The 13,741-nt window shown below is 63.7% G+C and overlaps 1 protein-coding gene across 3 annotated transcripts; it reads left to right on the forward strand.

Moving 5' to 3' along the window:
- Window positions 1-1,251: 1,251 nt before the first annotated feature.
- Window positions 1,252-13,741, forward strand: KIAA1755 (KIAA1755 ortholog). 3 transcript variants are annotated; one of them, XM_072026410.1, is made up of 15 exons: window positions 1,254-2,046; window positions 4,845-5,042; window positions 5,490-6,373; window positions 6,638-6,755; window positions 6,842-6,994; window positions 7,551-7,674; window positions 8,049-8,142; window positions 8,928-9,014; window positions 9,472-9,588; window positions 9,913-10,011; window positions 10,109-10,257; window positions 11,151-11,289; window positions 11,562-11,684; window positions 12,037-12,228; window positions 12,305-13,741. In XM_072026410.1, the coding sequence occupies exons 1-15, from the start codon at window positions 1,443-1,445 to the stop codon at window positions 13,274-13,276; spliced, it is 4,053 nt and encodes a 1,350-aa protein (XP_071882511.1). In that variant the 5' UTR covers window positions 1,254-1,442; the 3' UTR covers window positions 13,277-13,741. The 3 variants fall into 3 exon arrangements, with proteins under 3 accessions (XP_071882510.1, XP_071882511.1, XP_027328532.3); XM_072026409.1 differs by having other exon boundaries at window positions 1,252-2,046; window positions 5,490-6,755; XM_027472731.3 differs by having other exon boundaries at window positions 1,905-2,046; window positions 5,456-6,755.

Here is a 13,741-nt window from a genome sequence, read left to right on the forward strand (position 1 = left end):
GGGCGGGGGTCCCACCAGGCTTCACATTACACCATCCTCTCCTGCTCACCCCAATTGCTGGTGCAGGACCCCTCAGCCATCCCCCGCCTGCCTGCAGCAGCTCTCAGAAGCCAAAGCAAGTTCTTGGGCTGGCTTCAGAGGTAACCAGGCAATTCCAGCAGGCCAGAGCATGATCTCATGCTCCCTCCTTCCCCACGCTCAGAGAATCTATAAAAAGGCTGAAGCAGACTATGTGAACTAACGCAATTAAAGGAGCAATTGGCGGCTGGCGGGGAAGGGAGGAGCTGGCCCAATGGGCCCCAGTTGGCGTGAGGGTTCCTGGGGAGACGGCTGGGGCCGTGGGCCAGCTGCGTGCCAGCACCGGCGGTGTCTGGGGGTCTGGGGATGTGCAGGGGGCTGCAGGGGGCTGCAGCGGGTGTCCCAGCCCCGCTCCCCACGGCTGAGCCTCTGCCCGCACACAGCTGCTGGCGCCTGAGCCCTGCAGCACTCGTGATCCGCACTGGCGACAAAAGGGCTCTCGCTTGCTCCCACGGAAATGGGAGGCAAAGCAGAAAGCCCTCCCTCGCGCCGTTCCTCCCTCCAAGCTCTCCAGCTGTACCTCCTCCCGCCTCGGCTTGTTTTCACAGCGTGTCCTTCGGCTGCTCGCTAATCCCTGGAGAAATCTTTGTTACCGAGACTGCCCCGGCAGCCCATGGCCCACGCTGCAGCCGTTCCAGCCGTCCCCGCTCCCGTCTCCATCCCAGCCCTGGCCCAGCCCCAAGCCTTTGCCTGCAAACACGAGGGGGGGGCACAGCTTCAGCCTGAGCAGGGGGCAGCGGGCAGGTGGGCACCCGGTGCTGTGCTTGGGGGACCGGGGAGCTGTGCTACATGTCCGTGCTTTGCACACTGACACAGCGGACCTGAGGCTTTGGCTCTTGCACTGATTGCTTTTGTACAACTTCTGGTTGCCCAATCTCCCGCTCTGCCCCCAGATAGGTACTTTCCATTGCTGAATCATCCCAAAGAGCTGTCAAAGGCACTTTTCTTCTGCTCTACCTTTGGGCCAACCCAGAAATAAAGACTCAAGAGTTCTGCGAAGCGCTCTCTTTGGCATACACCAGCATGCGTTTAATTAAAAAGGGGAAATCCACCACAATCAGCGTACGCCTGCACGTATGGCCACTCACACACACGCTCTGTACGCATGCACATGCACACGCAGAGTTTTGCAGGTCCCTGGCACTCGGAAGGACGGCGATGTGCAGCGGGACGCGGCCGGGCACTGGGCTGGCTGGGGGCTTTGCAGCCCCGCTGCCCCCCGAGCTGCGGCATGGAGCAGCCCTGGGCAGCGCGGCCCCGTGGTGGGGGCTCAGCGTGGGGGGAGCGGAGCGGGTGGGAGCGTGGCCCCCGTGGGCACGGGGCTGGCATCGGGACAGTTCCGAGCTGGGGCTGCGGATGTCCCCATGGCCACAGTACAGCCACCCAAAGGACACCCAAAGGACACCCAAAGGACACCCCATGGCCACCCCACTCGGTGCCCCGTGCCCGGGCAGCGCTGGCAGCCGGAGCCACCGAGCCCAAGCGCCGCGTCCCACGGGCAGCCCCTGCTGCGCCCCCCTTCCTTTCCCTCCCCTCCCCTCTCCTCCGCTCCCCTCCCTCTCCTCTCCTCCCCTCCGCCCTCCCCTCCCCTCCCCCGCCAGCGGGGCTCGCTCTTTTTCTTCTTCTTTTCTTTCTTTCTTTCAATTTTTTTTTCCCACATTGACGCGGCCGGTGGGAGGGAGCCTGCCCGTCGGACGGCCCGGGCGCGCCGATGGGGCCGGGGGTGGCGGCAGCCCCGCAGCACCCACGGGGCACCGGGACCTCGTCGTGGGGCACTGGGACCTCGTCTTGGGGCACCGGGACCTCATCACGGAGCCAACAGCCGGGGAGAAGCCGCAGCGGAGCGGCGGAGCGTGGCGGGACAGCCGTGGGCAATAAGGCAGCGCTCGGGCCCCGCGGAAGGAAGAGGGAAGGGACAGTTATTGCCGCGGTCTCCCGTGGGCCCTCTGCCACTTCCCATTGAGCATGGTAATGCCTTCTGCTTTCGTATCCTTTACGCTGCCGCTGCTCCCAGCACCTGCTGCCCGCGCCCCGTGTGCCCGAGCACGAGGCTGGCACCGAGCGCGGAGGCGTCGGGTGGCAGCGGGCTCAAGGCGAGGCGTGCGCGGGGCCCGAGGGCTTCAAGTTCCCTGCAAAACTTGGGGTGCAACAAGTGGGTGCTGCTGCCTGAGCTGTGCTGGCCTCGCGGGCACAGGGACGTGTGGCACGTCCCCCCCAGGCTGTCCGTCTGTCCATCAGTCTGTCCCTGCAGCCGCACACGCTGTTGCCTTGGGCTCCCAGGCGATGCTGCGTTGAGCGCTGGCCTCTGACTCCGTGCCGGGGCTGTGGGTGAGCGTTTGCATCCTGCCCTGCCAAACTCGCTGATGGGGAACTGCGGAAGAGGGAGAGGAGTTGTTATTCGCTGCTGGCCCTACTGCTCAAACCTCGCTCCCTCCTCAGCTGGGGAGAGGAGAGGGAGCGGAGTCACCCTGTGGCTTTGGGTATGAGTTAAACAACTTCCCTGCACCAAAACACCAAAGCCCAGCTCGCCGTGTTGGTATAAACCACTTCTGAAAAATATGGGTATTTGGGGAGAAATATCAATCTCTATTTAACAGCACTTTGGCTTATTAAAATGGAAATAGCTTTGCAAATGTAAATCTCCTTATGCTCCCTAATGCCTTTTGTTTCATTTCTGCACTCCCTTGCAGCTGGTGGAGGGAAGTGGGCTAATTGGTTCCTTTTTGATTTCTAATCACTCCCTGGCCAGGCTCTCCTCAGCCTCTCGCACGAACACAAAGCTGCTGCGCTGTGTTTACCCCAAAAACCTCTCGCAGTGATGAAGTGCTTTGTGACACTTAACAAAAACATTTCTGGTCGTTCTAGGCCAAAATATTCCTCAGCACTGTACATTCCCAGGCTGTATCTGGTGCCTCCATCAGTCAATACTTTTCTCCTGACTTTGGCTGACGCCGTCCCTGCTGCCTTGGGAAGTTCTGTGTGGTTTTATTCCATCTGCAGGAAAGTGCCTCTGGTTATTCAGTGGATCCGTCCCGTGGCAATCCACCTTGTGGCTGGGTTTTGTTGAGGGCCATGAGGTTGCCAAACCTTGCAGCGGGGCTGTCCCCGCTCTGACACCCCACTTTACCCTGGCTGCGGGTCCACCAGTGACCCCCAGGCTCTGCTGGCTCGGCAACTTCCCTGCAGCGAGTGGCAGCCAGGCGGGACGGGGAGGGCAGCGTGGGGTCCTGGGGGGACGGCATCGGGGTGTCACTGGGTTTGGGATGGGGCTGTTGGCACCGTGCACGCTCTCGCCCCTCCAGACCGCAGTCTGCCCGTGGCATGGAGCAGCCCTGTGGCTCACTGTCCAGGCTTCTCTTTCTGATTTCTTTTGCTTTTTCATCAGTGCCAAATGAGCTTGGCCGGGGAGAGTTTGGTTTGGTTTCAGAAGAGCTGGTTTTGGGACATGCCAGGGCTGTGCAGGGGTGGCCCTTCCCTGGCCCTGCTCTGCGCCACCGCACAGGATGGGAAGGAGCCGAGCTCGGGGTGTCGGGACAGGAGGCCCCCCAGGAAGGGATGTCATGCAGGCAGACCAAGCGTGAGAAAATCGGCGGTCATTGGCACACTCCGCAGGGAACGCACGTGCAGACCAGGCAGTGAGCAGGGCCTCGCTTTCTCCCTCTCTGCCCAGGCCCAGCAGCTCCTCCTTCCAGGCACGACGGTGGCAGATTTCTGGGTACAGACACAGAAAGTGTCAAGAAGAATTAACCAAAGTGTGACTGCAAAGTGCTTTAGCTAAAGCACATTAAAGCTAATTAAGCTGCATTAACCAAGCCCACATTGTCTCTGGGTGGGCTCCCAGACCCCACTGTCTGCCCGAAGCCCGTTCCCACCTCCAGCCCGTGCCCACCCCCCCGGTGCCATGGAGCACCCCTCACTCTGTGTGCTGCGGGGCCAAGAGCGAGCTGCAGTCTTGGTGCTTCTTGGAGCCCCTCTGGCAGAAATACCCCCAACGAGCTGGAGACATCGACATCTCTGTCATCCTTGCTCACTGGCACGGCGTTCTTTTCTGCAGCCATGTTTATATTCACCCTTGCGCTCTCTGATGTAGCTGAGATTTAATACGGATGGTCTGAATGCTTCCTTCCATGTACCGTTGTGTCTGTGAGCTCTGTAATTAACGTCTTCTGCAAAGCTGGAGAGCAAACTCAGAGAGGCGATCTTAGCACGGCACAAAACCCGGCGTTCTTGACCCAGTCTGGAAGTCCGTTCCTTGGCGGGACGGGGCTCTGACCCAGCAGAGCACTTCCCAGAAAACACTCCAGTGATTAATTTTGAGTTCATCGGATCCAGCAGTGGGTCTGAACCGAAACACTCCATCCATCTTCAGATGTTTGTCCTTTCTCCGTCTCCCTCCGGCCGCTGCATTCCTCCAAGTTGCTGAGCGCGGCACATCTCCGGGGCTCAGCTTAACCCCTCGGCTGCTGCGTGGTGGCTGTGTGAGCAGGGCAGCGGGCTGCGCTCGGGGCCTCTCTCAGACTCATTAAACGACAGCCAAACCCAGCAAGCTCCAGCAGCTGGACCCGCCGTGCTTGTGCCCCCGTTGTGCAGTGCTCCGTGCGCTCTGTGCCCGCTTTTTCCCCAGCTCCCAGCACAGGACGGGTTTGAGCCCCGAGCTCGGCTGTGCTGCAGGTGGATGTGGCACAGGATGGTGGCGCAGGCTCCGAGGGGTGCGGGCACCCCACCCCGGGGCCGCCCTCCCCACCGGCGATGTTTTCCTCCCGCAGGACGCGCAGTCCCTGGACGCGGCGGTGCAGGGCGCCCTCCGTGCCCTCTACCCACCCTTCGAAGCCACGGCCCCGACGGTGCTGGGCCAGGTCTTCCGCCTGCTGGAGACCAGCTACCGCGGGGACGGGCTCTGCTGCCTGCTCGAGTTCCTCATCCCAGCCAAGCGCCTCTTCGAGCACGTGCGGCAGGCGGCCTGTGTAAGCTCCCACATACCCATGCCGTGCTTCCCGTGCCTAATTTTGCCCTCATGCATGATGCCCTGCGGGGCCAGGCCCTGTTCTGAGCTGTGGGCTCCCCATCTGCACATCCCCACCCCTGTCCCTGTGCCCTCCCCGCAGAGCGGGTGCTGTGCTGTGCCTGGCACGGACCCCAGCACACTGGGAGGTGACCCTGCTGCACCACCTCGCCCCATTAGCATGAGGGGAGCGCACAGCACCCCCAGGAATGGCAACAGGCTGAGCACTGATGGGTGGGCTCCACTCAGGGACATCCTGGAGGGTCTGCGGGCTCTTCAGTCCCCCTCCCGGGAAGAGCACACGGGGCTGAGCTGGGAGGGTACGGGAGCAGGCGGAGGCTCTTGCTGATGCCCTGTGTTCTTCCTCCCTCCCAGGCTCCCTACTTTAACTGCATCTTTCTCCATGAAGGCTGGCCCTTGTGTCTGCACGAGAAAGTGGTCGTCCACCTGGCGCCGCTCAACCCGCTCCTGCTGCGCTCCGGGGACTTCTACCTGCAAGCGGAGCCGTGCGAGGAGCACTCTGCGCGCATCACCGTCAAGCACCTCTCGCACGACCTGCGCAGCGTGGAGGAGACGCCCATCCCCGAGGCCACCTACGCGCTGCTCTTCACCAACGAGTGGCTGGAGGAAATTAACTGCGACCATGCCGGGCCCCCCCTGCACACCTGCCTGGTGGCCACGGAGAACGGCATCGCCCCGCTGCCGTGGAGCAAGATCGCCACACCAGAGTTCATTGACAAGCCCAAGGCTGGACCCGACACCGTGCCCACGGGTGCCCCGGGTGGCCCCGCTCCTGAACCAGCAGCAGCGATCACGCCTGCACCCCGCAGCACCCCAAGCACCCCCGAGCCCTACAGCAACATCACAGGCACCATCCCAGGCTGTAAGGACGCCTCCTGGAAGTCAAAGCAGGGGAGATATCCGGGGCTGATCAAGGTGGACCAGGCTGCCTCGCGGCAGACGCCGGCCGTGCTGGATGTGCCCAGCCTGCAGGAGATCATCAGCCAGAACCTGGAGGGGGAGTACGTGGACCTGCTGGACCTCTCCCAGGAGAAGCTGGACCTCCTGGCCAGGTCCCTGCCACCCGCCCACCCGCTGGGGCAGGGGGCTGCGGCGGTGCTGCCCTGGGCGAGCGGGGGCCCAGGGGTGGGCTCCTGGCCCCGTGTCGGGGGGCCAAGCTCGCAGGAGGGGCCCTGCAGCCCGTGCCAGAAGAGGAGGCTGAGCGGGGAGCCGGGGCTGCACGGCCCACGGTGCCGCCACCGCGACTCCTACCTGGCCGCCCTGCAGAACCCGGTGAGCTTCGGCCCCGGGCTGATGGCAGCCATCCTGGAGGAGCCGGACGGCCCCGTGCCCCCCGCTGCCCCCTGTAAGACCCCCACACCACGCAGCACCAGGGCTGGCCACCCCAGCAGCCCCCCACTGCTCGCCCACCGCCCCCACAGGGCCAGGCCAGGGGTGACAGGGGGGGAGGCGGCAGGACCAGGCAGCCTCCGGCTCCCCCCGGCCCCTGCTCGCTCAGAGGCTGTGGGCTCTGGCCACAAGTTCTCCTTCCTGAAGGGCCCACGGCTGGGGACAGCACCCGGGGACGGCTCCGCCAGCCAGCACGAGGGGGGCTGGAAGAAGGTGTCAGCCATTTACTCGCCCAGGATGGGCAGAGCCAAGGCAGCTGGGAAAGGTGACGACCGAGCGGGACCGCGGGGGGGTTGCATCTCGCTGCCCCACCGCCCTTTGCCAGCTCCTCTCCTCTCTTCCCACGGGCAGGGACGGACGCAGCGGCTGCAGCCCCCACGGAGGACCGGTCCCTGCAGAGCACCAGTGTCCAGAACGGCCCCGCGGCACCCCGCAGCCGGCAGCCACCGGGCTGGCAGGAGCTGCACACCGGGCTCCTGCGCTCCGGCATCGTCTGCCTGCCAGGTACCGCCAGCTACGGGGGCTGGAGGGGCCTTTCTGCTGGAGGGGGGGGTCTGGAAGGGAGGTCCCAGGGCTTTGCTAGAGTCTGGAAAGCCCCCAGGTGGAAAATTTCCTTTCAGCTGGGAAAAAATAATAATAATTTAAAAAGACGTTAAAAAGGCAGCTGACACCGTGCTCAGCTGCACGGAGCCCTCCCACACCATTCCTCAGAAATGAAGCTTTTCAGCTTTTAGCTGCCAAATGTTAAATGTTTGGATTCTTCCTTTTCCCAAGAGCTGGAATACTCCGGCAAAACCGACTTTTTTTTTTTTTTTTTTTTTTTTTTTTAAGGAAAACCGTCCCCAGCAGTTTGGCCCTGGAAATGCCAGGGCTGGTGCTGGTGCGAGAGCCCTCGTGGGCTGGCACGGCTCTCGCTGCCCCTGCTGAAGGGCTGGGGGGGAGCTGGGGCCGGGCAGCCACTGTGCTGGCCACAGGAGCCCCCCGGTACCGCCTGGGCAGAGCCGTCTCGGTGTGGGCTGTGCACCAAGGAGGGGGGTCACTCACCCACTTTCCCCCACAGGTGGCACGGACAAGCTGGGCAGGGCCCTCCTGCAGGTGACCACCAGTGGCAGCGCCTGGGGAGCCTCCTGGTGCTCTGCTACTGAGCTGGCAAAGCTCCTCCTCTGCCTCTGCTCCCTCCCCAGGTAAGGGCCGGGTGGACCTGATGGGACCCCCCCGGCTGTTTCCTGGCTCGGGGGCTTCCAGGACGGGTGCCCTGTGTCCTGCATGCTCCGTGTTGGGCACACACTGGTTGGGCACATCCTGCACACTCCTCATGTCCTCAGTCTCCACCGCAGTCACCCTGGGGTAGGGGTGAGGACCCCGTGCCCCTGCTGAGGGCTGGTGGTGCTGGTGGTGCCCACACTGCCCCCAGCTGGGGCTCAGCCATGGCCCCGTGCTGCTGTTCCTTCGAGGGGCCGTTCTGCCTGGTCTTCCAGTGGGTCTAGTCCGAGGGGGCACCCACTGCCAACCAGCAGAATTTGCCCCCTTGTCACTGTGCTTTATTTCCCTGGGCTAGGAAGGACACAAAGGACAGCGGGCTGACGGCCGTGGTGGATGCCAGGCGCCAGCCTCCCTCCCCAGCCCTGTTCTCTGCTCTCCGCTCCGTCCAGGTACGTGGGGCCGAGCGCTCGGTGGCAGGTACGTGCTGGGAGGCCCTGTCCCATGGGGGGCACGGTGCCAGCCCTCCTGTGGTGGGATCCTGAGAGCCACATCCAGACCCTGCAGCTCAGAGCAGCCTTGCTGGCAGCCCTCCTGGGATGCCCAAGGTTGTGCTTTTATCTCACTCACGGATTTTTACCTGTAAGCACCATGGGGAGGGTTTACTGGGACAGATCTCAGCTGCCTGCTGCATCATCACAATATATTTATCTAGAAAAAACACGTCTCTCTAGCTGCTTTCTCCCCAGCAGACATTCTCATCTCCTGACGGGACTGGCAACACTTAAACAACCACCCCTTTGTTCCCAAAGTTGCTGTTAAGTCTCTAATTTCTGGGCACGTCCACAGCAGCACAGACAGTGCCCGACCAGGACAGAGTCCCCTGCTCCAAAGAGAGCCCACGCCAGGCTCTTGCACTCTCTGGCCCCATAAATACCAGCCCCGCTGCCCCTGCTGTTCAGGACCAAAGGTCTCAGCCCTGGCAGGATCCATCCTCTGCACCGCTGGTGCTGGGGAGGGACGTGCTGGCTGGGTGCTCTCCATGGGCCCTTTCTGCCAGGGAAGCCGCTCTGCTGGCTGGGGACAGGGCTGTGCCCTGAGCAATTGGTTTCCATTCCACGTGCCAGCAAGCCCGGGAGCCTTTTCCTTTGTTTCCCCCTGGCTTCAGCATCGCCACGGGCAGCCCGCGGGCAGCGCGCTGGGGTTTGCCCCGGGTGACTCCCCCCTGCCTCCGCAGAGCATCTCGCCAGGCTGCATCCACGGCGTGCTGCTGCTGGCCGACAAGGAGCTTGGCGCCCACCGCGAGAGGCTGCCCGGCGTGCAGGTGAGGGCAGCCATCCCCCTCCCGTCCCTGTCCCCTCCTCAGGGTCCCCCTGCTTGGGGACCCCAGGCAGGTCCCCACCGCACCGGGGCTGCTGCCCCTAAGGGTCTGCTGGGCAGCGCTGGCGGGTGCCTCCCCCAGTCACTGCCCTTTGCCAGACACAGGTGTTGGGATAACAAATCTAAGCTTGACAGGGCTTCTTCTTCTTCTAGTGCTGCTCTGTTTAATTAACATAATGTGAAATATTAATGGGCTTGGTTACCTGGCATGGCTGTCGTGGCAGATTATTGCAGTCTGCAGGGGGATGCAGCTTGGCATCCTCAGCCCCGGGGGAGCACCGCGCTCAGGGGGCTCCCTATGGGGGCGTGGGGAGGAGGGATTCGGCCACCAGCTCCATGCTGTCCCTGGGGAATTCTTGGGGTTAGGACCTGGCGGCACTCATGAGCCTCCTGCCCTGCAGGTGGAGACCCTGACGTCGCTGAAGGCCCTGGGCCGCTACGTCGACAGCTCCCAGGTGACAGCGGAGCTGGACGGCACCTTCCCCTACTGCCACGGCGAGTGGGTTCAGTTCTTCCAGGTGTCTGTGATCACACCATCAGCTGTCTCCTCACCTTCCCGCGGTGCCCCTCTGTCCCCGAGGCTCTAAGCACGGAACAGCTTTTGTGTCTCACGGGCATCCCCAGGAAAGCAATAGGAACGCTTGCTTTTGGCTTCGCACCCACATCCACCTCCGCTCCCTTCCTCACCAGCCTTCACGCAGAGTCCCCAAAATATTCCCCACTGGCTTAGTAGTGCCGTTCCTCCTCCTTCTGCACCTCTGCCTCCTCCCTGCAGCCTCTGCTCCCATCCCACTGCCCTCACAGCCGCCCGGCCCCGCTCACCCCAGTGCTTCCCCCCGCAGAAGCTGCATCCCTTCACGGCCAGCCTCAGGCGGGCGTCGGAGCTGCTGCAGAGCTGCATCCAGGAGCTGCGGAGCGCCGACGGCCTGGCGGGGACGCAGGTACCGGGGGGCTGTCCCCATCCCTCTTCCCTCATGGCACAGCCCTGATCTGCTCATCCCGAGCCCCCAGCTGAGGTCCGTGTCCGTCCCTTGGCAGGATGCGGCCGCGTGCATCGGGCGGCACCAGGAGCTGATGCGCAGGGTGCTGAGCGACCCGCAGCTGGTCCGCCTGCAGCGTGAGGGGGGGGCCGTGCTGGCGCGGCTGCGGAGGGAGGCTGCCCGGCTCAGCACGTCGCCACACGTCAGGTAGGAGCAGGGTGGCTGCGATGGCGAGGAGGGGACTGGGACCCGGCAGAGCCACCTCCCTGGGGACAGCCCGGGCCCCACCAGCACCAGCATCTTCCCAGCGCGTCCCAGTGCTGGCTCCGTGCCCGCTCCTGTCCCTGCAGCCTGCAGCTGGATGGCCCGGTGCAGGGTTTCTGCCGTCATCCCACAGCCTTGGACCTGGCTCTGAGCCGCTCGAGGCCGCCTGCAGCGAGCCCCACGGGCTGGTCTCAGGCAGAGCCACTAGATGGGGCCAGGCCCCGGCGATGCTGCACGTGTCCGTGGTGCCGCACTCATGCAGCACCGCTGCTCGTGTCCAGCAACGCTGCTCACGCTCGGCGGCGCACGCACGCCTGCAGCACTGGTCCCACTGCTGCCCCCTGCTCCCTTCCCTGGGCTGTCCTACACCAAACCCCGTCCCAATGTTGCCTGATGCCTTCAGCCCCGCTCACCTCATGGGATGGGGAGATCAGGACACGGCAGTCCCCGTGTTGGACACATCAATGTCCCTGGGCTCCCCTGCGGCATGTGTAGTGATGGGGCTGGGGCGTGCTGCCTGCTGCCCAGTGCACCCCCAGCCCAGGGGATGCCCTCGTGCAGGTTCCATGCATCACGGGTGGGCTGTGAGGGGGCTCAGGGTGGGGGCGAGGAGGTGGCTTGGCCGGCTCCTGCTGCTCTGTGGCTGACGGCTGCCTGCAGTGCATGCAGAGGCTCCTGCCCAGTGAGAGCTGCCTCGGCCAGAGGCTTTGGGAGGCATGGAGCAGCTGAGGAGCCAGCCCTTGGGCACCCAGCCCTGCACCCTGCCACGGGGCAGAGGCAGCCCCGCTGCCCCCTACACCCCCAATCTCCCCATCTCCCCATCTCCCCCCCATCAGGGCCAGCATGGAGGCAGCCGAGGGGCTGTACAACCAGCTGGAGGAGGAGGTTCACGACCTGGTGTCACAGTCCAACAGCTGCCTGGAGCGCCTGGAGTTCCTCCGAAAGGTTCGGGAGCTGGAGGCTGAGTTCGGCAAGGTGAGCGGAGCAGCCCCAGGAGCTGGCCAGAGCCAGAGCCCCGTGGGCACGGCACCTCAGAGCTGTCCAGGGGGAATGCCGCAGAGACATTTTCACATATTTCCTCAGTTTTGATGATGGAGGAAGTGCAGATAATAACAGGATTGCCTGAGCTTTGATTTTAATTGCGGGGCCGCCGTGCATAACCAGTCTGTGAGCCGGGTGGCGCAGGGAAGGAAAGGGAGGTGCCGGGGGGGCCGGTCCCGCCTGACCCCCGCCTGTCTCCCCTGCAGCTCGGGCGCTGGCTGGACGGGGAGGGAGCGGCGCGGCTGCAGGAGATGGGTGCTGAGGAGTGGAGCCCCGACAGCTTCGAGAAGTCCTTCGAGCGCTTTAACGAGTTCCTCCGTCAGGCCACAGTACGTTGGGAGGGGAATTTCCATGGCACTTACCGTGAGCATCGCTACCAGCAGCGCTGGTGCCTGGCCCAGGCGCTCTGCCTGGCACTTGGCTGAAATCAGAACGTGCAGAATTAGAAGTGTTCAACCATCACTGCCAAGTTTATACACTGAGCCCCAATCCTCCCACTTTTGCCAGCCCCTTTGCAGCCTCTCTGCCCTGGGGGTGCTGCCCGCTGCTCCCTGCTGCAGGTTGGGCTGAGGTTGCTGTTTCTGAACCCCGAAATCCCTTTGCAGCCCCCTCCCCTGCAGGGCCACGCTGCAGAGCCACACACCGTGCTTGCTTTCTTGCTTCCTTCCTACCGCCCCGCAGGCTCAGTACCGGCACGGCCTGGCCCTGTGTCAGGAAGCGGCTGAGGTGCAGGATTCGGTGTTCCCCGAGGCAGACTCCTTCCAGGTGGCCGCAGCCCTTTTCCAGACGAAGCTGGTGAGCTTCTACAGGCACGTGGAGCGGCGGCAGGCGGAGCTGGAGATGCTGCGCGAGCTCTGCAGGTTCTCCAGCACGGTGGGTGCTTGGCTCCTCTCGGGGACCAGGCATGGGTGGGCAGGAGATCACCAGCGGCTCTCGTCTTGTTTCCTAGATCACCTGGCTGAACATGGGCTGCAGGCAGTGCTCAGCACGGGTGAAGCACGGGGGGAGCCCAGCAGGGTGCCCGGAGGCTCTGCAGTGCCTGGAGAGCTCCTTCCAGAAGCTGTCGGTGGAGTTCTCCATGGAGAAGCTGCAGGAGATGCAGGCGCAGGTGCGCAGGATGCAGAGCAGCAGCGGGCTGGGAGCCTGGACCGAGGCATGGCACAAGTACCAGGAGACCCGGCAGATCCTCGAGGAGATGCTGGCAGAGCTGCGGGAGGCCTGGGGAGCGCAGGCGGACGGGCAGGGGGGCGCCCCCGGCTCCTTGGGGTCTGCAGCCCCAGCCCACCCGGCAGCTCCCAGCCCTGAGCGAGCTGGGGCCGAGGGAGCAGTGCAGGACTCGGGGCAGCCCACAGCCAGCAGCGCTCCTGGCCCTGCCGTGGGCATGGAACCAGGTGAAGCCACCTCCTTGACGCCGAAATCCCCGCAGCCACGCTCTGAGGGGGTGCAGGAGGGTGAGCACACATCGCGGTGCCGCAGGGCAGCCGGCGGCTCCCTCCCAAAATGCGACAGCAGAGCCCGGCAGGGGGCTGGAGGGAACCCATCCCAGGAGCACAGCCCACCCCATCAGACGCATCCCTCCACGCCTCCTCCCCAGGCGGGTTTTCTGGGTGCTGCCCGCTTGTGTCCCCCCCTTCCAAGCAAGCCCCTGGGGCGCGGGACGGCGGCAGCCCCCAGCCCGCGAGGCCAGGCGGCAGCGCAGAGGGCGGACACCACGCAGTACTTCCAGGTTTCCAGCCACAGCAGTTTCTCCTCCGAAGACTCAGACTCACAGACCTCCACCGAGGAAGCCCCGGCAGTGAGCCTGGCTGTGCCCCGGGACCTGCCAAGCCCCCGGCTGCCCAGCGCCTCTGAAAAGCCCCCCCAGATTGTTTACCTGGAAAACCACTGCAGCGAGGGGCTGGGCAAAGCAAACCCCAAGTAAAGGTGGCCCCTTCCCATCTGGGCTGTCTCTGCCCTGCTGTGGATATCTCGATCCCTGACTGTGGTGTCCCCTGCTTGGAGCTGGGGCACCAGGACCCACTGCCCAACGCTCGGTCTCAGATCCTTCATTTTTTTTCAGTTTTTCAGCATTTAACACTCACCCCTCTGTGCAGCAGCAGTAACCTGATTTAAAAGATCTCACAAGGTTAATCAATAATCCTCTAGGTGTGTAGCAATCATCATGTAAAGTGCATTTATCCGTGCAAGGGCTGGGTTTGCATCACGCCAGCAGCCCAGGTTCCCAGCAGCTGTGCCAAGGTGCTGCGGGGAGGGTCGTGCCCACAGAGCTGCTGTGCCCCCCCCGTGGCGTTGCTGCAGCCCCGTCCCAGCGACGACGACGGGCACTTTGTTCGTTAACACGCGACTAATTCATTAATGGTAATAAACCTGCGGAGCAGTGCCCAGA

This window comes from Anas platyrhynchos, chromosome 21 (assembly GCF_047663525.1).
Source record: "Anas platyrhynchos isolate ZD024472 breed Pekin duck chromosome 21, IASCAAS_PekinDuck_T2T, whole genome shotgun sequence".
Classification (NCBI taxonomy): domain Eukaryota; kingdom Metazoa; phylum Chordata; class Aves; order Anseriformes; family Anatidae; genus Anas; species Anas platyrhynchos.